The 23,849-nt window shown below is 35.9% G+C and overlaps 1 protein-coding gene across 3 annotated transcripts in view; it reads left to right on the top strand.

The window, feature by feature from the left end:
* Positions 1–23,495, top strand: part of pard3bb (par-3 family cell polarity regulator beta b) — a 432,163-nt gene extending 408,668 nt beyond the window's left edge. For all 3 annotated transcript variants that reach the window (XM_061926590.1, XM_061926589.1, XM_061926591.1), the window contains 3 exons: positions 19,109–19,315; positions 19,446–19,559; positions 22,291–23,495. In XM_061926590.1, coding sequence (XP_061782574.1) covers positions 19,109–19,315; positions 19,446–19,559; positions 22,291–22,393 — 424 coding nt within the window. In that variant the 3' untranslated portion in view covers positions 22,394–23,495. The remainder of the gene's footprint in view (positions 1–19,108; positions 19,316–19,445; positions 19,560–22,290) is intronic.
* The last annotated feature ends 354 nt before the right edge of the window (positions 23,496–23,849 follow it).

Below are 23,849 nucleotides of genomic sequence, written 5' to 3'. Positions count from 1 at the left end.
CATGCTCTCTCAGGGAGAGCATGTCCCAAATTCCAAGCTGCTGTTTTGAGGCATGTTAAAAAAAATAATGCACTTTGTGACTTCAATAATAAATATGGCAGTGCCAGGTTGGCACTTTTTTCCATAACTTCTGTTGATTTATTTTTGTAAAACCTTGTTACATTGTTTAATGCATCCAGCGGGGCATCACAACAAAATTAGGCATAATAATGTGTTAATTCCACGACTGTATATATCGGTATCGGTAATTAAGAGTTGGACAATATCGGAATATTGGATATCGGCAAAACAGTACCACATAAGTAATGTTTTAATTGCTGATGCGTTTTAATTGATTTTTAAATGGTATTTTGTGAGGTAATCATTGAAGTCGGACATCACTGAAGGCCTAGGTAGGAAACACATGGCCAGACACTGCATTTTAGAATCAACATACTGTACAGTGGTAACTCGGTTTTTGTACCCATCACTCTTTGCAGGCTTCGGTTTCCAACAAAGATTTTTGCAAAGGTTTTTCCCGGTTTTAGAATACCATTTCGGTTAGAGATGTCCGATAATATCGGGCTGCCGATAATATCGGCCGATAAATGCTTTAAAATGTAGTATCAGAAATTATCGGTTTCAAAAAGTAAAATGTATGACTTTTTAAAACGCCGCTGTGTACACGGACGTAGGGAGAAGTACAGAGCGCCAATAAACCTTAAAGGCACTTCCTTTGCGTGCCGGCCCAATCACATAATATCTACGGCTTTCCACAAACACAAGTGAATGCCAAGCATACTTGGTCAACAGCCATACAGGTCACACTGAGGGTGGCTGTATAAACAACTTTAACACTGTTACAAATATGCGTCACACTGTGAACCCACACCAAACAAGAATGACAAACACATTTCGAGAGAACATCCGCACCGTAACACAACATAAACACAACCGAACAAATACTCAGAACCCCTTGCAGCACTAACTCTTCCGGGACGCTACAATATACACCCCCCGCTACGCCCCCGCCCACCTCAACCTCCTCATGCTCTCTCAGGGAGAACATGTCCAAAATTCCTAGCTGCTGTTTTGAGGCATGTTAAAAAAAATAATGCACTTTGTGACTTCAATAATAAATATGGCAGTGCCATGTTGGCATTTTTTTCCATAACTTGAGCTGATTTATTTTGGAAAACCTTGTTACATTGTTTAATGCATCCAGCGGGGCATCACGACAAAATTAGGCATAATAATGTGTTAATTCCACGACTGTATATATCGGTATCGGCAGAGGTGGGTAGTAACGCGCTACATTTACTCCGTTACATCTACTTGAGTAACTTTTGGGATGAATTGTACTTCTAAGAGTAGTTTTAATGCAACATACTTTTACTTTTACTTAAGTATATTTATAGAGAAGGAACGCTACTTTTACTCCGCTACTTTTATCTACATTCAGCTCGCTACTCGCTACTAATTTTTATCGATCTGTTAATGCACGCTTTGTTTGTTTTGGTCTGTCAGACAGACCTTCAAAGTGCCTGCCTTACTGGTGACGTTTTACTTCGTTCCACCAATCAGATGCAGTCACTGGTGACGTTGGACCAATCAAACAGAGCCAGGTGGTCACATGACCTGACTTAAACAAGTTGAAAAACTTATTCGGGTGTTACCATTTAGTGGTCAATTGTACGGAATGTGTACTGTACTGTGCAATCTACTAATAAAAGTTCCAATCAATCAATCAAAAGTGTGAAGGAAAAAAGATACCTTTTTATTTCAACCGCACGAGGACGTTCCTGTCTTCACAATAAAAGTGCCGCTCCATCGCGCCTGCGCTTTCAAAACAAGAGTCTCCGAAAGCCAGCGCAAACAAGCTAGCAAGCTACGGAGTTTGACGCCAATATATTTCTTGTAAAGTGTATAAAAACGAATATGGAAGCTGGACAAATAAGATGCCAAAAACCCACCACTTTCATGTGGTATTAGACAGAAAGGAGGAACTTTTCTTCTACTCCATTTGAAAACGTGGACGTTATCATCACAACTGTCTGATTACAATCAACGCAAGTCATCAGAATCAGGTAATACACCAACTTATATTGTTGTCTTCATGAAAGAAAGGAATCTATATGTTAAACATGCATGTATATTCATTAAAACACCTTTAACATGTAAACAAAAACAGCAAAATAAATACATATAAATTATATACTGTATATATCAATGTATATGTATGTATGTATGTATGTATATGTATATATGATATGACTGTGTATGTTACTCAACAGTTACTCAGTACTTGAGTAGTTTTTTCACAACATACTTTTTACTTTTACTCAAGTAAATATTTGGGTGACTACTCCTTACTTTTACTTGAGTAATAAATCTCTAAAGTAACAGTACTCTTACTTGAGTACAATTTCTGGCTACTCTACCCACCTCTGGGTATCGGTAATTAAGAGTTGGACAATATCGGAATATTGGATATCGGCAAAAAAGCCATTATCGGACATCTCTAATCGAAATACATTTCGGTACCGGTACCGGTACCAAAATATTGGTATTGGAACAACAGTAATGTTTACTGACTTTTGCTAGTGGTTATTTATGTTTTAGAAGGCATTAAAAAAAAAACACACAAGTCTTCTTGTCTTTAAAAAAAGGAATATGAATGATGTATACAATTCCGAAAAAACTGCAGTTCTTTAAAAGCACAGAGCCATTAAAACAATGCCTGAAAAGGTGACGATGAGAGGAAAAACAGGGCGCTGAAGATAAAAAAGTATAAGATAATGGGAGTAAACATTGCAGGCTTCTGTTTCCTTGCTGCTATTTCTTCTGAATATAGTCCTCTGACACGTCGCTACCGCAGTTCAACTTCCTAATGTGACACTTTAGTGCCAGCTTCTAATCACCGAGGCAACACAGTCCAAACAACGTGGCGATAAAATCTACTTTCTTTTTATCTATTGCTTATCGCCGCTATATTTAGTATAGCATAAATCCCTTCACGCGGGTGTGCTGTGACGGCGGGAGGAAATGGGTAAGAATACATTTGGAAGTGCACTCTGCACACTCTGCACACAAACGCCAAGAGGAGGAGAAGTCGCTTGCAGCGTGACTGGCAGTTGCCTTTGTTTGACTCAGCTAAACCGCGCTAAGCCGCCGCGTGAACACGCTGCCCAGGTACGGAATTAGGGATCTCGGACTGTACGTGCGAGTTGTGACAAAACCGAGGTGGGGGGGAAACATTTACGGGCGACACCTGAAGCGGCGGAGATAGTCCCGAGCCAAATAAGACATTAAGCTGTTTTGCTACTTACGGGCTAAGTGAGCGGCGCACGGCGTGTTTGTGTGTCGGAGACGCTTTCTTGTTGGTTCAGCTGTCAGCGAGATTTGCGTTGGTGCTTTGGGCGCTGCAGGGCCCTTAAAGCCGCCTTGATCCTTGACCCCCGCCAAGACACACGATACTCCATTAGCTCCTAACAAACACTTCCACGGGTCAGAGTCTCCGGGATACGATCAAGAAGGAATTGGGGAGCATACCAAAAGGCAGAGACATAACATTCACAGCTTGAATACAGTTAGCGGAAGATAACAACCACTTTTTTAACGAAAAAAAAGATAACAACCACTTTTTTAACGAGAAACCAGGGTAACTTTCCTATCTGGGCTTTTGGAACCAACAGTTCAAGATCAAAGGGGATTTATGATGACATTTTAAAACACATCCTTGTGGTCTATATACGAACCCCGTTTCCATATGAGTTGGGAAATTGTGTTAGATGTAAATATAAACGGAATACAATGATTTGCAAGTCACTTTCAACCCATATTCAGTTGAATATGCTACAAAGACAACATATTTGATGTTCAAACTGATAAACATTTTTTTTTTTTTGCAAATGATCATTAACTTTAGAATTTGATGCCAGCAACACGTGACAAATAAGTTGGGAAAGGTGGCAATAAATACTGATAAAGTTGAGGAATGCTATATATATATATATATATATATATACATATACACCTATATCAGGGGTCGGCAACCCAAAATGTTGAAAGAGCCATATTGGACCAAAAATACAAAAAAAAATCTGTCTGGAGCCGCAAAAAATTAAAAGCCATATTACATACAGATAGTGTGTCATGAGATATAAATTGAATTAATATGACTTAAAGGAAACTAAATGACCTCAAATATAGCTACAAATGAGGCATAATTAAGCAATATGTACATATAGCTAGCCTAAATAGCATGTTAGCATCGATTAGCTCGCAGTCATGCAGTGACCAAATATGTCTGATTATCCCTCCACACAAGTCAATAACATCAACAAAACTCCAAAACTCACCTTTGTGGATTCATGCGCAACGTTGAAAGTTTGGTGGACAACATGAGACAGAAAAAGAAGTGGCATAAAACACGTCCTAGAAAGTCGCAGGAAGATATACACGTAAACAAACTAAGGTGAGTTCAAGGACTGCCGAAATTAGTAGGACAAAACGGCGCTCGCCAAATACTCGAATCAGTGAAGCATGTTTAATACAAACAGTGTGCTTTATAACAATTAGGGAGGTTTGTGTCATGTTTGTCCTTCTATAGAAACCATATTAAAACTTTTTTTTTTTTTCCCCCCTCAACTTTTTCCATTTTTCATACATTTTTGAAAAAGCTCCAGAGAGCCATTAGGGCGGCGCTAAAGAGCCGCGGGTTGCCGACCCCTGAGTTAGCGGAAGATAACAACCACTTGGTATGCAAACTTTTTTAACGAGAAACCAGGGTAACTTTCCTAGCTGGGCTTTTGGAACCAACAGTTCAAGATCAAAGGGGATTTATGATGACATTTTAAAACACATCCTTGTGGTCTATATACAAACCCCGTTTCCATATGAGTTGGGAAATTGTGTTAGATGTAAATATAAACGGAATACAATGATTTGCAAGTCATTTTCAACCCATATTCAGTTGAATATGCTACAAAGACAACATATTTGATGTTCAAACTGATAAACATTTTTTTTTTTTTTTTTGCAAATAATCATTAAAGGGGAACATTATCACAATTTCAGAATGGTTAAAACCATTAAAAATCAGTTCCCAGTGGCTTATTATATTTTTTTCAAAATGTTACCCTTCACGCAATATCCCTAAAAAAAGCTTCAAAGTGCCTGATTTTAACCATCGTTATATACACCCGTCCATTTTCCTGTGACGTCACATAGTGATGCCAATACAAACAAACATGGCGGATAGAACAGCGAGCTATAGCGACATTAGCTCGGATTCAGACTCGGATTTCAGCGGCTTAAGCGATTCAACAGATTACGCATGTATTGAAACGGATGGTTGTAGTGTGGAGGCAGGTAGCGAAAACGAAATTGAAGAAGAAACTGAAGCTATTGAGCCATATCGGTTTGAACCGTATGCAAGCGAAACCGACGAAAACGACACGACAGCCAGCGACACGGGAGAAAGCGAGGACGAATTCGGCGATCGCCTTCTAACCAACGATTGGTATGTGTTTGTTTGGCATTAAAGGAAACTAACAACTATGAACTAGGTTTACAGCATATGAAATACATTTGGCAACAACATGCACTTTGAGAGTGCAGAAAGCCCAATTTTCATCAATTAATATATTCTGTAGACATACCCTCATCCGCACTCTTTTCCTGAAAGCTGATCCGTCCAGTTTTGGAGTTGATGTCAGCAGGCCAGGGAAGCTAGGGTCGATATTCTTCTCTTGATCATCTTCGGTGGCATAAGGGACGGTGTGAGCCAAGACATCCAGGGGGTTTAGCTCGCTCGTCTGCGGGAACAAACTGCCGCCATTGCTTGCCGTGCTACCGAGGTCCTTTGTCCCTGAATTGCTCACACACTCCGGCAGATTCAATGGGGGTCTGGCGGCAGATTTCTTTGACTTTATCGTTGGAAATGCATCTGGTTTGAGTGTCGCAGGATATCCACACATTCTTGCCATCTCTGTCGTAGCATAGCTTTCGTCGGTAAAGTGTGCGGAACAAACGTCCAATTTCTTGCCACTTTCGCATCTTTGGGCCACTGGTGCAACTTGAATCCGTCCCTGTTCGTGTTGTTACACCCTCTGACAACACACCGACGAGGCATGATGTCTCCAAGGTACGAAAAACAGTCGAAAAAACGGAAAATAACAGAGCTGATTTGACTCGGTGTTTGAGAAAATGGCGGATTGCTTCCCGATGTGACGTCACGTTGTGACGTCATCGCTCCGAGAGCGAATATTAGAAAGGCGTTTAATTCGCCAAAATTCACCCATTTAGAGTTCGGAAATCGGTTAAAAAAATATATGGTCTTTTTTCTGCAACATCAAGGTATATATTGACACTTACATAGGTCTGGTGATAACGTTCCCCTTTGACTTTAGAATTTGATGCCAGCAACACGTGACAAAGAAGTTGGGAAAGGTGGCAATAAATACTGATAAAGTTGAGGAATGCTCATCAAACACTTATTTGGAACATCCCACAGGTGTGCAGGCAAATTGGGAACAGGTGGGTGCCATGATTGGGTGTAAAAGTAGATTCCATGAAATGCTCAGTCATTCACAAACAAGGATGGGGCGAGGGTCACCACTTTGTCAACAAATGCGTGAGCAAATTGTTGAACAGTGTAAGAAAAACCTTTCTCAACCAGCTATTGCAAGGAATTTAGGGATTTCACCATCTACAGTCCGTAATATCATCAAAGGATTCAGAGAAATCACTGCACGTAAGCAGCTAAGCCCGTGACCTTCGATCCCTCAGGCTGTACTGCATCAACAAGCGACATCAGTGTGTAAAGGATATCACCACATGGGCTCAGGAACACTTCAGAAACCCACTGTCAGTAAATATAGTTGGTCGCTACATCTGTAAGTGCAAGTTAAAACTCTCCTATGCAAGGCGAAAACCGTTTATCGACAACACCCAGAAACGCCGTCGGCTTCGCTGGGCCCGAGCTCATCTAAGATGGACTTATACAAAGTGGAAAAGTGTTCTGTGGTCTGATGAGTCCACATTTCAAATTGTTTTTGGAAACTGTGGACGTCGTGTGAGAGGAAAAGAACCATCCGGATTGTTATAGGCGCAAAGTTGAAAAGCCAGCATCTGTGATGGTATGGGGGTGTATTAGTGCTCAAGACATGGGTAACTTACACATCTGTGAAGGCACCATTAATGCTGAAAGGTACATACAGGTTTTGGAGCAACATATGTTGCCATCCAAGCAACGTTACCATACTTTTTTAAAATCGATTATACATATATATATATATTTTTTTTTTTTTTTTTTTTTTTTTTTTTTTTTTTGTGTGTGTGTGTGTGTGTGTATGTATATGTATGTTCGCTTCCAATTCTGATCAAGTCAATTCTGCTGCGCCGAGCAAAAAAAAACCCGTCCCAGCTTGGAACTATAACGCGGAGCTGGTGACGACCCTTATTGGCTCAAGATATACTTATATATATACACACACATTTATATATATATATATATATATATATATATATATATAAATGTGTGTGTATATATATATACATGTACATGTATATATGTAAATACATATATACGTGTATATATGTAAATACATACATATATACACAAATATACATATACACATATATACATGCATATAAACATATACTTTACTGCCATATTTATTATTGAAGTCACAAAGTGCATTACTTTTTTTTAACATGCCTCAAGGTATGCCGCGTGAAATGAAAAGTATGTCAATACTGTATCTGTGCAAGATAGTTAGCTCGAATAGACAAATAGTTTGTCTGCGTAAGCTCTTTTAATAACAATATTGCTAATAGTTCAGGTCGCGAGATGTAAATGGAGTATTGTTGGCGGTTTTTGGATGTTTTTAGAGGGATTCATGGACGGGGTAGTGTACTCCCATTAGCTGCATTATTAGCCACCTCTTACTTGCCATATCTTACGAGTTAGAATGCATTAAAAAAAAGAAAATGTATGTGTTCTTGTCTTACATAAGGATTGTAAATGGTAGGCAACATTCCAAAAAAAGTGCAGTTTCCCTTTAAAATATAAATGTTTTGTTGCTGATTTCCTGAAACTGGTTGAACAAGATCAAGACTGATGTTTTTTGTTGTTTTTCTGTGCATGTGTGAGAGTATCCATGTGTTTGCACGGAGGGCGACAGCTGGCACGTTTAAAAGAGAAAGTGAAAAAGAGGCGGGTGCTGAGGTTGTATAACTACTTTTGTGTTTACGCCGAAATCCATCACCGACCTGAAATCCCCGAGAAAGTAGAAGGTCTCACGTTACTGCAAAAGACCGTCTCAGTCCCTGGCTTACAGAGCTGTATTACCAATTATCTCTAAGTATTTAACCCAGGTTCTCTGGGAGAGATGCTTTCATACGTAATATTTGTCAGACACAAGTATTTCATGTTTTTAACAAGAAGTAAATATGCCCAATTTTAAACTTCAAGTAGGGGTGGGTACGATCGATACCGGTACTTAACGGTACCAATTTGTTGGTACTTTTGTGTGTTGATATACTCAACAAAAATATAAACACAACACTTTTGTTTTTACTCCCATTTTTCATGAGTTGAACTCAAAGATCTAAAACTTTTACTATATACACAAAAGACTAATTCCTCTCAAATATTGTTCACAAATCTGTCTAAATCTGTGTTAGTGAGCATTTCTTATTTGCCAAGATAATTAGACTTAGACTTCCTTTTATTGTCATTCAAATTTGAACTTTACAGTACAGAAAAGAACAACATTTTGTTGCATTAGCTCATGGTAGGATAAAAGAGCAATAAGGTGCAGATATAAATAAATAGTAGAGATGTCCGATAATGGCTTTTTTGCCGATATTCCGATATTGTCCAACTCTTAATTACCGATTCCAATATCAACTGATACCGATATATACAGTCGTGGAATTAACATATTAGTATGCCTACTTTTGTTGTGTTGCCCCGCTGGATGCATTAAACAATGTAACAAGGTTTTCCAAAATAAGAGAACAACTTCAACTCAAGTTATGGAAAAAAGTGCCAACATGGCACTGCCATATTTATTATTGAAGTCACAAAGTGCATTATTTTTTAAAGGAAGATGTCTTGGTTCCTCCTTGCATAACAAACTTTTTGCAGTCATTGCAAATTGCCAGTTTTTTATCCATCAAAGACACTTTAAAATGATCCCAAACCATAGACATGTAGCCACGGCTACAGCACCGGCAACAACACACTCTTGTTTTTATGCTGCGCTCGCACGCCGATATTATCGGACATCTCTAATAAATAAATAAATAGATTACTGTACAGATGCACTTTTGCATATGCATCCACGTTTACGGATGTATGTTATATTGTCTTTATATTCCAACGAGTTCATCCATTTTTGGGGGGAATTGAGGGGATTATTTTAATGCGTTCAAGAGTCTTACGGCCTGAGGGAAGAAGCTGTTACAGAACCTGGAGGTTCTGCTACGGAGGCCGCGGAACCTCTTTCTAGAGTCCAGCAGTGAAAACAGTCCTTGGTGGGGGTGGGAGGAGTCTCTGCAGATTTTCTGAGCCCTGGTCAGGCAGCGGCTTTTTGCGATCTCCTGGATAGGAGGAAGAGGAGTCCTGATGATCTTTTCCGCCGTCCTCACCACTCTCTGGAGAGACTTCCAGTCTGAGGCACTGGAGGCTCCATCCATCCCACCTCTCAGGTGTGGCATATCAAGGTGCTGATTAAACAGCATGATTATTGCACAGGTGTGCCTTAAGCTGCTCACAATAAAAGGCCACTCTGAAATGTGCAGTTTTGCTTTATTGGTGGTCAGAAAAGCAGTCAGTATCTGGTGTGACCATCATTTGCCTCACGCAGTGCAACACATCTCCTTCGCATGAGTTAATCAGGTTGTTGATAGTGGCCTGTGGAATGTTGGTCCACCCCTCTTCAATGATTGTGCCCAGTTGTTGGATATTGGCAGGAACTGGAACACGCTGTCGCATACGCCGATCCACAGCATCTATAAATATATATATATATATATATATATATATATATATATATATATATATATATATATATATATATATATATATATATATATATATATATATATATATATATACATATATATATATATACGTTAGGTCAGGAAAAAACACAGAGGCTATTTCATCCCTACAAGCCTGTTTTGCAGGTTTCCCTGCTCTTCAGGGGATTTTTTTAATAAAAAATATATTATATATATATATTTTTTTTATATATAAAATATATTATATATATTTTTTTTTTAATAAAAAAATATATTATATATATATATATTTTTTGTAATAAAAAATATATTATATATATATTTTTTTTTTTAATAAAAAATCCCCTGAAGAGCAGGGAAACCTGCAAAACAGGCTTTTAGGGATGAAATAGCCTCCGTGTTTTTTCCTGACCTAACGTATATTTCGCTCTACCCCGGTATTGAGCACTGTATAACGGATCAACCACTGTAACCTCAACTATATATATATATATATATATATATATATATATATATATGTATATATATATATATATGTATATATATATATATATATATATATATATATATATATATATATATATGTATGCATGTGTATATATATATATATGTATATGTATGAATATGTATGCATGTGTATATATATATACCGTATTTTTCGGACTATTAAGTCGCAGTTTTTTTCATAGTTTGGTCGGGCTCCAGTGCGACTTATTTATGTTTTTTTCCTTTGTTATTATGCATTTTCGGCAGGTGCGACTTATACTCCAAAAAATACGGTATATATATATACATATATATATATATATATATATATATATATATATATATATATATATATATATATATATATATATATATATATATATATATATATATATATACACATATATATATATAAATGTATATATACAGTATATATATATATACATATATATATATATATATATATATATATATATATATATATATATATATATATATATATATACATACATACACAGGCTCAACAATTTACAACAAGCTAAATTCTAGTTAATGTTAACAACCATGTTGCTACAATAAAAAAACAAAAGCCAGTTTTACCTTTTGTCTGTGAATAGTTGTGGCATTTTTTTTTTTGAACACTCTGCAATGACCTTACAGTCACGGCTAGCGTGAGCACATACTGGCCGTGTGAGGCGATCCTTCATCGGCTTGTGTCCCGGTAGTGCCTTCTCCCTCGGTGTAATAATAAATCAATAATTACATTTAGATGAACAAGTTGTCCTGCATACTGCAATGGCGGTCGAAACCTAAAACACCAAGTTTTAGGAATGCCCCCGACCTTTCGAAAGCCCCACCTCTCGACCAGCAACTGAAGATAGTTGCTGAAGAACTAAATCTTGTCTGGTTTTTGGTGAAAAAAACACAACGTCTTTGGGAAAAGGGCCTTATGTTTCTTTAACTTCTTCACAGAAGACCATGGGTCTCCACACTGCTGCAGTTCACAGATTGTTGGGACGGAGAATGTTCCCAGTCTGCACTTCACTTCTACTTCCCATATAGTGTAGCAGTTGTGCGTGTTTGTGTGTATGTGCCTGAATGCATGCATGTGTGTGTAAATACCATCCCTGTAATGGCTTCCACTCTCATTATTACCCCGTAATCCCCAGCTGCTGTGCAGTCCCGACTAGGTTCCTGTGGGGAGAATTCCAAACTTGCCACTGGATTTACAATGGATTCCCCGCAGATTCCAACTGGATTTCCACTCCATTACCAATATGCTCACTCTCATAAAACTTTAGGGCCATGAAAAGTTCCTTGGTTTTATTAGTATTGACTTTATTTTCTTTATGATTTTTTAGGAAGTATGTCAAAACAACTCTTGTTCATTATTCATAATATACGTATTTTTCATATTTTTATACAAATAATACTCATATTCTTAAACAATGGGTGCAGGCTTACTTTTAGTGGCATAGTATGAGATGGCTTGCTTAATTTTGCATATGAATAATGCTGTATAATAGACTGTATTTATGTTATTCACATGTGAATAATGGTGTATAATAGACTGTATTTATATTATTTACATGTGAATAATGCTGTATAATAGACTGTATTTATGTTATTCACATGTAAATAATGCTGTATAATAGACTGTATTTATGTTATTCACATGTGAATAATGCTGTATAATAGACTGTACTTATATTATTCACATGTGAATAATGCTGTATAATAGACTGTATTTATATCATTCACATGTGAATAATGCTGTATAATAGACTGTATTAATATTATTCACATGTGAATAATGCTGTATAATAGACTGTATTTATATTATTCACATGTGAATAATGCTGTATAATAGACTGTATTTATGTTATTCACATGTGAATAATGCTGTATAATAGACTGTATTTATATTATTCACATGTGAATAATGCTGTATAATAGACTGTATTTATATTATTCACATGTGAATAATGCTGTATAATAGACTGTATTTATGTTATTCACATGCGAATAATGCTGTATAATAGACTGTATTTATATTATTCACATGTGAATAATGCTGTATAATAGACTGTATTTATGTTATTGACATGTGAATAATGCTGTATAATAGACTGTATTTATATTATTCACATGTGAATAATGCTGTATAATAGACTGTATTTATATCATTCACATGTGAATAATGCTGTATAATAGACTGTATTTATATCATTCACATGTGAATAATGCTGTATAATTGACTGTATTAATAATATTCACATGTGAATAATGCTGTATAATAGACTGTATTTATGTTATTCACATGTGAATAATGCTGTATAATAGACTGTATTTATATTATTCACATGTGAATAATGCTGTATAATAGACTGTATTTATGTTATTCACATGTGAATAATGCTGTATAATAGACTGTATTAATATTATTCACATGTGAATAATGCTGTATAATAGACTGTATTTATATTATTCACATGTGAATAATGCTGTATAATAGACTGTATTTATGTTATTCACATGTGAATAATGTTGTATAACAGACTGTATTTATATTGTTCACATGTGAATAATGCTGTATAATAAACTTTATTTATATTATTCACATGTGAATAATGCTGTTTAATAGACTGTATTTATATTCACATGTAAATAATGCTATATAATAGACTGTATTTATATTATTCACATGTGAATAATGCTGTATAATAGACTGTATTTATATTATTCACATGTGAATAATGCTGTATAATAGACTGTATTTATATTATTCACATGTGAATAATGCTGTATAATAGACTGTATTTATAATATTCACATGTGAATAATGCTGTATAACAGACTGTATTTATATTGTTCACATGTGAATAATGCTGTATAATAAACTTTATTTATATTATTCACATGTGAATAATGCTGTATAATAGACTGTATTTATATTCACATGTAAATAATGCTATATAATAGACTGTATTTATATTATTCACATGTGAATAATGCTGTATAATAGACTGTATTTATATTATTCACATGTGAATAATGCTGTATAATAGACTGTATTTATATTATTCACATGTGAATAATGCTGTATAATAGACTGTATTTATATTATTCACATGTGAATAATGCTGTATAATAGACTGTATTTATGTTATTCACATGTGAGTAATGCTGTATAATAGACTGTATTTATATTATTCACATGTGAATAATGCTGTATAATAGACTGTATTTATAATATTCACATGTGAATAATGCTGTATAATAGACTGTATTTATATTATTCACATGTGAATAATGCTGTATAATAGACTGTATTTATATTATTCACATGTGAATAATGCTGTATAATAGACTGTACTTATATTATTCACACGTGAATAATGCTGTATAATAGACTGTATTTATATTATTCACATGTAAAAAAATACCTAAGTGTTTATTGTCTATTGTGAGCGAACTGTGGTGCTGAATTTCACCCAGGGATCAATAAAGTACTTTCTATTCTATTCTATTCTATTAGCCGCCTCGTACTTGCCATATTTTACGAGTTAGAATGCATTAAAAAAAGAAAACGTGTGGGATCTGAACCGAGAATGTCGTTGTGGCTTGTGCAGCCCTTTGAGACACTTGTGATTAAGGGCTATATAAATACACTTTGATTGATTGATTGATTGATTGATTGATTGATTGATTGATTGCAGGCAGACATTGCCTAAACCAGTAGTTTTCAAACTTTAATAAATCAAACCATGCCAGGGCCATTTTGGTATTTTATTGTATTTATTTAATTTTTTTAACCCTTAGGGCTCTTCTCAAGTTGGGTCCCGGGGAAAAGGGTCTCAGTCATAAAAAATTAAAATAAATAAGTCATATATTATTATATATATATTTATTTTTTTATTCAACGCTTGCAATAAGTCTGTAGATCAAATTCAGGTCTACAGTATGTCATTTGTTTTGTTTTCTATGTTGTATGCGCTTATTTGTCAAAGACAACCCTTGTATGGCAAAACCCAAAACATGCATTATTTTCACCCCAAAAATTTTTTCCAAGTGAAATATTCGATATGAAGTATTTGGAGGTCAGTATTTCGAGTATTGAGGTTTTTTTTTTTGGTTTTTTTTTAAAGTGTTGTTTTTTTAATCCCACTAAAATTCTTCCGATCCAAAAGTGCTCACTCATTAGTGTTGAAAATAAGTATTTTGTTTTTTGTTCTTACTTTTCAACACTTCAGATAAACTTCAGATTTATCCGCTGATAAGATTTTATTATTTAAAAAAAAATAATAATGATGTTTTTGTTTGTTTGTCTTATGCCCTTTTTGTCGAAGAACCAATTTTTTATATGGCAAACACACAAAATATGCAGTAATAGTTGATGTGAAGTAATTGGAAAACTCGAATAGGTCAAAAATTCATAGCAACATTAATTTTGATGACCGTATTTTCCGCACACCGGATTATAAGGCGCACTGCCGATGAAAAACCGTCCGACCGGAACTCTCTAATAACTAAAGTTCCTTGGGTGAATAATGTAAACTCACTACACCGGTATGTTTTAGCGCTTTCATGGCAAGTTTACTGACAGATATAAGTAAGAACTTTACAGTACTTTATATTAGAAATGGCAACAGCAGAGGATGAATGTCCCATAACAATAAGATAGAGAAAAAGAAGACTTTGGTGTCAGCACGGACTACAAAGGCGGAGTCACGCAATTTTTTAGGATTTATGCAGATCCCAAATACAGATCAGCAGGTACCAGAAGGTAAAAAAAAGTTGCTTTTGCATGATATTGCAAAACAAAACGCCAGATAATAGGTTACCTTATACACACACACCATAATAATACTCATATGTTGAAGCACTGTACAATCCATCAAGTGGTGTGGCTTAATAGCTTACCAAAGTCGTACTAAAACATTTTGATGGATTTTTGAGCGGCGTGTGTAATGTTCTATATTTTTAATGGAACATATAAAATGTTGGTGTTGTTTACTTGAGTCATATTGCCATCATAGGGCAGTCTACACAAACCTCTTATGTGTGACTGCCATCTACTGGTCACACTTATGATTAAGCCATGTACCAAATAAAATTGCTTCGAGGTTGGTAAGCAAAACCAGAATTATTCCGTACATTAGGCGCACTGTCGAGTTTTGAGGGGGAAAAAATAATTTTAAGTGGATTTTAAATACGGTAAAACAAATTTTTGGAGCAATGATGGTTTAAAAAATTAATAAAAATGTTTGCCTGCCAGCTTTGTGTTATTCGAGTGAACATTGCAACTTTTTCTCGTCACATTTGACCTGTTTGCTCTTTTATTCCACTTTTTTATGTTTCCCGCAAATAGTCGCACTGGCAGATTTTCACAAGAACTTTTTTTTGCAACATTATTAACACATTTGCATAAACGTATCAAATCTACACTTGGTTAGCCGTCTTTAAGCCCCACTAAAATCAGTGTGAAACAATATTAACACTTTTATTGACTACTATGACATCAAGAAAAAACTTGTGTTGGAAATATATGCAAAGTTGCAGTTGACCAAAGGAACACAACTTCACATAGTAGAGGCAAAAAGAGCGAGAGAGGAGGTTAAAAAAACAAAAAAAGCATAAAGACTGATGAGGTGGCGGTGAAATAAAATGTAATACCTCATAATGTGAGCTATGCGGGGGACTTGTCCGTGTACTTGCTCCCCACTGGGCCTAGGACATCAACATCTATTAACAGGACCGGGCCAGATTACAACAACTGTGTGTGCGTGAGTGTGTGCTCCCATGTGTGGGAGTGGGAGAAATTCCTATCCCTATGAGTGGGCTGAAGTGATTTCCCAGTTTTTCAGCGATATATGAAATCATTTGAAATAAAAATATTAAAAAACATTCCATTTGGAGTAACACAATTGAAGTTATGGCCAAAAATACAGCAAAACAATGGCAAAAAAATTGAAGCTTGTACTTACGGTATTTTCCGGACTATGGAGCACACCGGGATATAAGCCGCACCCATAAAATTCTGGGAAAAAAAGGTTTTGTATATATTAGCCACATATATATACGTTGTGAAATCAGGTATTTACACAGGAAGATTTTATAAATGTTTATTTACATACCTTAACTGCTTCCAAACGGCGCCTGTAACAAGGCAGTAAAACGGCTGATCAAACAGAACAGAAGTCATCGTCATGGACCCACAAGCTGCGGAAGATAGCTCTCCTATCAGCTAAACAGACTCAATAATTAAAGAAAAGTAAAGTAAAGAATGCCATTGTAAATAATACTAACAGAAACTCTTGTACACGTGTTAGCATATTAGCTCATGCTAACAACGGTAGCTTTATTACTATATTATAGCATGTACAAATATGCATGAAAACACTTTTACAGATATCACACATGGGACGGTTTAGTACGTAAGAATAGTTGTAGTTATATTGTAAAACTTACAAATGTTGCTTGGAATGGCAAAGAATCCATATGATCAGAAATTCTATAGACGATTAGGAGACAGAATGGCACTTGTACTTCCGGTTCAAAGCTTTAAAATGAAGGAAATACTGTAGACGTTCACCCCGCAGCACCTGCTATGAGAGCGAAGTCGTCCAAAAGATAGCGCCATAGCACAAACAATAACACACCTTGTCAGTGTTTGTTGAAAACAATTTGCATTATGGCCGTCAGAGAAGAAAAATCCATAAATAAAACCGCACCGTTCAAAGTGTAGGAAAGAAATACTGGTTTATTGTCCGAAATGTACAATGCTTAATGTATGTCTAATAAGCTACGGATATATACATTGTGAAATGAGTTATTTACACAGAAATATTTTGTAAATGTTTATTTACATACCTTAACTGTTTCCAAAGGGCTTCTGTAACAAGGCAGTAAAACGGCCGATCAAACAAAACAGAAGTCATCGTCATGGACCCACTAGCTGGGGAAGCTAGTTATCCAATCAGCTAAACAGATTCAATAACTCGAACACACTCCTACAGACATCACACATGGGACGGTTTAGTAAGTATGAATAGTTTTAGTTATATTGTAAAACTTACAAACGTTGCTCTGAGTGATGAATGAAAAATCTTAGAGTAGGATCGCTATGGACGGCGAGAAGACGGAACGGCACTTCCGGCTGAAGGCTATAAAACAGAAGGGCATGGCAGCACCTGCAGTGAGTGAACTAGTCCAAAAGATGGCACCATAGCACAAACAATAACACACCTTGTCAGTGTTTATTGAAAACAATTTGCATTATGGCCGTCAGCAAATCCATAAATAAAGCCGCATCGTTCAAAGTGTAGGAAAAAAATTGTGGTTTATTGTCCGAAATGTACGATGCTTAAAGTATGTCTAAAAAGCTACAGATGTATACGTTGTGAAATGAGTTATTTCCGCAGAAATATTTTGTAAATGTTTATTTACATACCTTAACTGTTTCCAAACGGCGTCTGTAACACGGCAGTACAACGGCCGATCAAACAAAACAGAAGTCATCGTCATGGACCCACTAGCTGGGGAAGCTAGCTCTCCAATCAGCTAAACAGACTCAATAACTCGAACACACTCCTACAGACATCACACATGGGACGGTTTACTAACTATGGATAGTTTTAGTTATATTGTAAAACTTACAAACGTTGCTCGGAGTGATGAATGAAAAATCCATACGAGTAGGATAGCTATGGACGGCACTTCGGGTTGAAAATTCTAAAAAGAAGGGCATCGTCCAAAAGATGGCGCCATAGCACAAACAATAACAAAAATGTTTGCTGTTTGTTTTTTTCAAACTATTTGCATTATGGGCATCAGCAAATAAATAAATGAGCCGCAGGATTTAAAGCGTAGGAAAAAAGCAGAGGCTCGTATTCCGGAATTTACGGTAATCAGAATAAAACATTGAGATCGCTGTATAATAGACTGTATTTATGTTATTCACATGTGAATAATGCTGTATAATAGACTGTATTTATATTATTCACATGTGAATAATGCTGTATAATAGACTATTTATATTATTCACATGTGAATAATGCTGTATAATAGACTTTATTTATATTATTCACATGTGAATAATGCTGTATAATAGACTGTATTTATGTTATTCACATGTGAATAATGCTGTATAATAGACTGTATGTATGTTATTCACATGTGAATAATGCTGTATAATAGACTGTATGTATGTTATTCACATGTGAATAATGTAGTATAATAGACTTTATTTATGTTATTCACATGTGAATAATGCTGTATAATAGACTGTATTTATATTATTCAGAATATATGTGTAATATAATAATGTCTCAGAAAAACGGCTGGAACGAGCCAATTAAAAAAAGAAGGCAGAAGTACACACCCTCATTCCTTTCGACCCTGGCTTCTCGGTGGCCCCGAGGGCCCGTGTGATGTCATCATCCGTCCGTCACATCCAATCAACTCTGAGAGTTTCGGTGCAAAATTGCGCAACCCTTGTTGAAAAAGTCCCCATGTCGTTTGAACGAGGTTTTAGTTAGCACACCACTTGTTCAATGATAAGTTGCTTGTTGTCCTAATCTATCATTCGTCACCTCCCTCTCTCCAGACGAGGTCCATTGGATCCAGCTGAGTACACCATGCATCCCTGGTCAGGTCATTATCTGGGGTCTCCACAAGGTTACCAGCAGGCCCCGTCCTACCCTAACCCCAACTCTCAGTCCCCTCCGTCCTTCCCCAGCTACCCCCCAGGCCAGCCGCTTTCACGGCCAGGGGACCCTCGGGGAGTTGACTCCGGTTTTTACCCCCACCCGAGGTAATTGAACGCAACCCCCCCCCCCCCCCCCCCCCCGACTCAGCTGTTCCCAATCCATCGCACCGCCAACTGGCGTTTCTCAAAAACATGTCCGCACCGTCCTTGGAGTTCTTGTCTTGTGCCCCTTTAGCTCCCAGCAGAGAGGACCCTTGAGGCAGGATGTGCCCCCGTCACCTACCCCTCCGCTCCGGGGACTACGGTACGACACCATGACCCGCAGCGCTGCTGGGGGCGGAGCCTACAGGTACGTTTAGCCGCCATGACCGTTGGAAGATTTTAAACTCTTATTTTCTAGAACAGGAGGGCGCACAGACTGACAAATCAAAGGATGCGGGGACCATTTTGGTAGTTTTCACCTGCAAAACCAGTACAATACTGTATTTTCCGCACTATAAGGCGCACCTAAAAACCTCCAATTTTCTCAAAAGCTGACAGTGCGCCTTATAATCAGGTGCGCCTTATATATGGACCAATATTGAGCCACAACAGGTCTATGGGATGCATAACGTAACCCCAGCCTCTACTGTAGCGTCTATTCTATGCGCCTTATAATGCGGTGCACCTTATATGTGAACAAAGTTTTAAAATAGGCCATTCATTGAAGGTGCGCCTTATAGTGCGGAAAATATGGTATATAGATTTTTTTTTTAAAGAAGATGACATTTCGGTATACATTTCGTGGAAATGCCGAGGATCCAAAGCCAAACTGAAATGCTAACAGTTAGCGTGCTGGCCAGATAGCGCCAAGTAACAGAAATATTGGCAAAATGAGCTAATAAAAGCTAACGTGCTAACAGTACCTACGCCAATAATTGCAAGCTTACTATTGGCAATAGTGAAATACCCCAAAAAATATGACACGGATGAGCATACGTACTAAAATATCTAAAAAAAACTAGAATGCTAAGATTAGCATGCTAAAATGCTAACCGTACCAAAGTTTATTACTCTGGGGTGTGCAATTTCGGTAGATATTTTGCGTGAAGGCTCAACATCAAAAGCCAAACTGAAATGCTAACAGTTAGCACGCTGGCCAAAAAGCGTGATAAAACAGAAATAGTAGCAAAATTAGTTAAAAATAAAAAAAATTATAAGCTAGCATGCTAACAGTATCTACGCTAACAAGATAATAATTACAAGCTTACTACTCGCAATAGTGAAATACCCAAAAATATGTCACTGGTGAGTATACCTGCTAAAATATTTATAAAAAAAACTAGCATGCTAAAATGTTAACCGGTAGAAATTTTGCGTGCATGCTCATGATCCAAAGCCAAACTGAAATGCTAACAGTTAGCACACTGGCCAAAAAGCGTCATAAAACAGAAATAGTAGCAAAATTTGCTTAAAAAAATAAAATTCAATTGAAAAAAACTAGCATGCTTATCTTAGCATGCTAAAATGCTAACCATACCAAAGTGTATTACTCTGGCGTGTGCAATTTCGATAGACATGTTGTGTAAATGCTCATGATCCGAAGCCAAACTGAAATGCTAACAGTTAGCGTGCTGGCCAGACAGCGCCAAATAACAGAAATATTGGCAAAATTAGCTATTAAAAGTAGCATGCTAATCATAGCATGCTAAAATGCTAACCGTACCAAAGTATATTACTCTGGGGTGTGCAATTTCGGTAGAAATTATGTGTGAATGCTCAAGATCCAAAGCAAAATTGAAATGCTAACAGTTAGCATGCTGGCCAGATAGCGCCAAGTAACAGAAATATTGGCAAAATTAGCTAAAAAAGCTAGCATACTAACAGTACCTACGCTAACAAGCTTACTATTGGCAATAGTGAAATACCAAGAAATATGACGCGGATGAGTATACATGCTAAATTATTAAATTTTTAAAACTAGAAATCTAATCTTGGCATGCTAAAATGCTAACCGTACTAAAGTAAATTACTCTGGTGTGTGCAATTTCGGTAGAAATTTTGTGTCAATGCTCAACCGCCAAAGCCAAACTGAAATGCTAACAGTTAGCACGCTGGCCAAATAGCGTCATAAAACAGAAATAGTAGCAAAATTAGCTAAAAATTAAAAAAAATTATAAGCTAGTATGCTAACAGTACCTACGCTAACAAGAGAATAATAATAATTACAAGCTTACTACTGGCAATAGTGAAATACCCAAAAATATGTCACTGGTGAGTATACCTGCTAAAATGTCTATTAAAAAAAACTAGCATGCTAAAATGCTAATCATACCAAAGTATATAAATCTGGGGTGTGCAATTTCGGTAGAAATTTTGGGTGAATGCTCAAGATCCAAAGCCAAACTGATATGCTAACAGTTAGCACGCTGGCCAAATAGCATCATAAAACAGAAATAGTAGCAAAATTAGCTAAAAATAAATAAAATTATAAGCTAGCATGCTAACAGTACCTACGCTAACAAGATAACAATTACAAGGTTACTACTGGCAATAGTGAAATATGTCACTGGTGAGTATACCTGCTAAAATATCTATTAAAAAAAACTAGCATGCTAAAATGCTAGCCATACCACAGTATATAAATCTGGTGTGTGCAATTTCGGTAGAAATTTTGCGTGAATGCTCAAGATCCAAAGCCAAACTGAAATGCTAACAGTTAGCACGCTGGCCAAATAGCGCCATAAAACAGAAATATTAGCACAATTAGCTAAAAATAAATAAATAAATGATAAGCTAGCATGTTAACAGTATCTATGCTAACAAGCTAATAATTACAAGCTTACTACTGGCAGTAGTGAAATACCCAAAAGTATGTCACTTGTGAGTATACCTGCTAAAATATCTATTAAAAAAAACTAGAATGCTAAAATGCTAACCAAACCAAAGTATATAAATCAGGGGTGTGCAATTTTGGTAGAAATTTTGCGTGAATGCTCAAGATCCAAAGCCAAACTGAAATGCTAACAGTTAGCACACTGGCCAAAAAGCGTCATAAAACATAATTTTCTAAAATAACAACATGAAATGATTCCCCACAGGCACCTTGTGGACTCCGGTCCTGACCAGTACGGCTACAACGGCGAGGGCGGGAGACACCAAACCAACCCCAGACAGAAGAATGCCATGACTGCAGCTGTGTGAAACCCCGCCCACAGGAAGTGAAAACTATCGGTTACAATGACGATACGCTGAGAAAGGAATCGAACGTGGTACTGGTGGAACTCAAATCAGCGTCGGTATCAAAGAGAGGTTCATTTGTGTCTTTAACTGAATTGTTTGTGTTTAAATTCTGTTTTGTTTAGTTTTTTTACATCAAATTCTGCTGACAATTTCAATGGAAAAACTGCAGGGATTTGAAATTCACTGTACAAAAATTCAGTGTCAAAAAAAATTAGGGTATAAAAATTCAGTGTAATAAAATTTCAGTGTAAAATAAAAAAATTGTGTATGAAAATTCAGTGTAAAAAAATATTTGCTGCTTCAAAAAGCAAGACTCGAAATTTGGTGTATAAAAATACTGTGTAAAAAAAATTCAGTATATAAAAATTTGTTGTAAAAACAAATTCAGTGTAAAACGATTAGTGCATCAAAATTTAGTGTATGAAAAATAATCAGGGTATAAGATTGAGTGTAAAAAAAATAGTATATAAAAATTTTGTGTAAAAAAAAATCAGTGTATATGATTGAGTTTAATAAATATATGATTGAGTGTAATAAAAACAGAGTATAAAAATTCAGTGTAAAAAAAACATTTGCTGCTTCAAAAAGCAAGACTCGAAATTTGGTGTATGAAAATTCGGTGTAAATAAATTTAGTGTATAAAAATACTTGGTAAAAAAATTCAGTGTATAAAAATTTGTTGTAAAAAAAAATTCAGTGTAAAAAAATTAGTGCATCAAAATTCAGTGTTTAAACATTTGTTGTAAAAAAAAAATCAGTGTAAAAAAATTAGTGCATCAAAATTCAGTGGAAAAAAATTTGTTGTAAAAAAAATTCAGTGTAAAAAAATTAGTGCATCAAAATTCAGTGTTTAAACATTTGTTGTAAAAAAAAAATCAGTGTAAAAAAATTAGTGCATCAAAATTCAGTGGAAAAAAATTTGTTGTAAAAAAAATTCAGTGGAAAAAAATTAGTGCATCAAAATTCAGTGTATGAAAAATAATCAGGGTATAAGATTGAGTGTAAAAAAAACAGTGTATAAAAATTTAGTTTAAAAAAAAATCAGGGTATAAGATTGAGTGTATGAAAATGCAATGTTAAAAAAAATCAGTGCTAAAAAAATCAGTGCTAAAAAATTCAGTGCTGAAAAATGTGCTGCTTCCAGAAGCAAGACTCACTTCCGGTAAATTAAGACTTAAGCAATGTATCCTTTTTCATTACCAGCCAATGAGGTGTCAAGTTTGAAGTCATGTGACCTGTTTCTTCTTTGCAAAAACGAGTCTTGCTTTTTGAAGCAGCACATTTTTCGACACTATATTTTTTTATACTGAATTTTTATACACTATTTTTTTTTACACTTACATTTTTGTCACACTAAATTTTTATACATTTTTTTTTTTTTGACACTGAAATTTTTTTGGACACTGAATTTTAAAAC

This window comes from Nerophis lumbriciformis, linkage group LG31 (genome assembly GCF_033978685.3).
Source record: "Nerophis lumbriciformis linkage group LG31, RoL_Nlum_v2.1, whole genome shotgun sequence".
Classification (NCBI taxonomy): domain Eukaryota; kingdom Metazoa; phylum Chordata; class Actinopteri; order Syngnathiformes; family Syngnathidae; genus Nerophis; species Nerophis lumbriciformis.
This window is presented reverse-complemented; position numbering and strand designations above follow the sequence as displayed.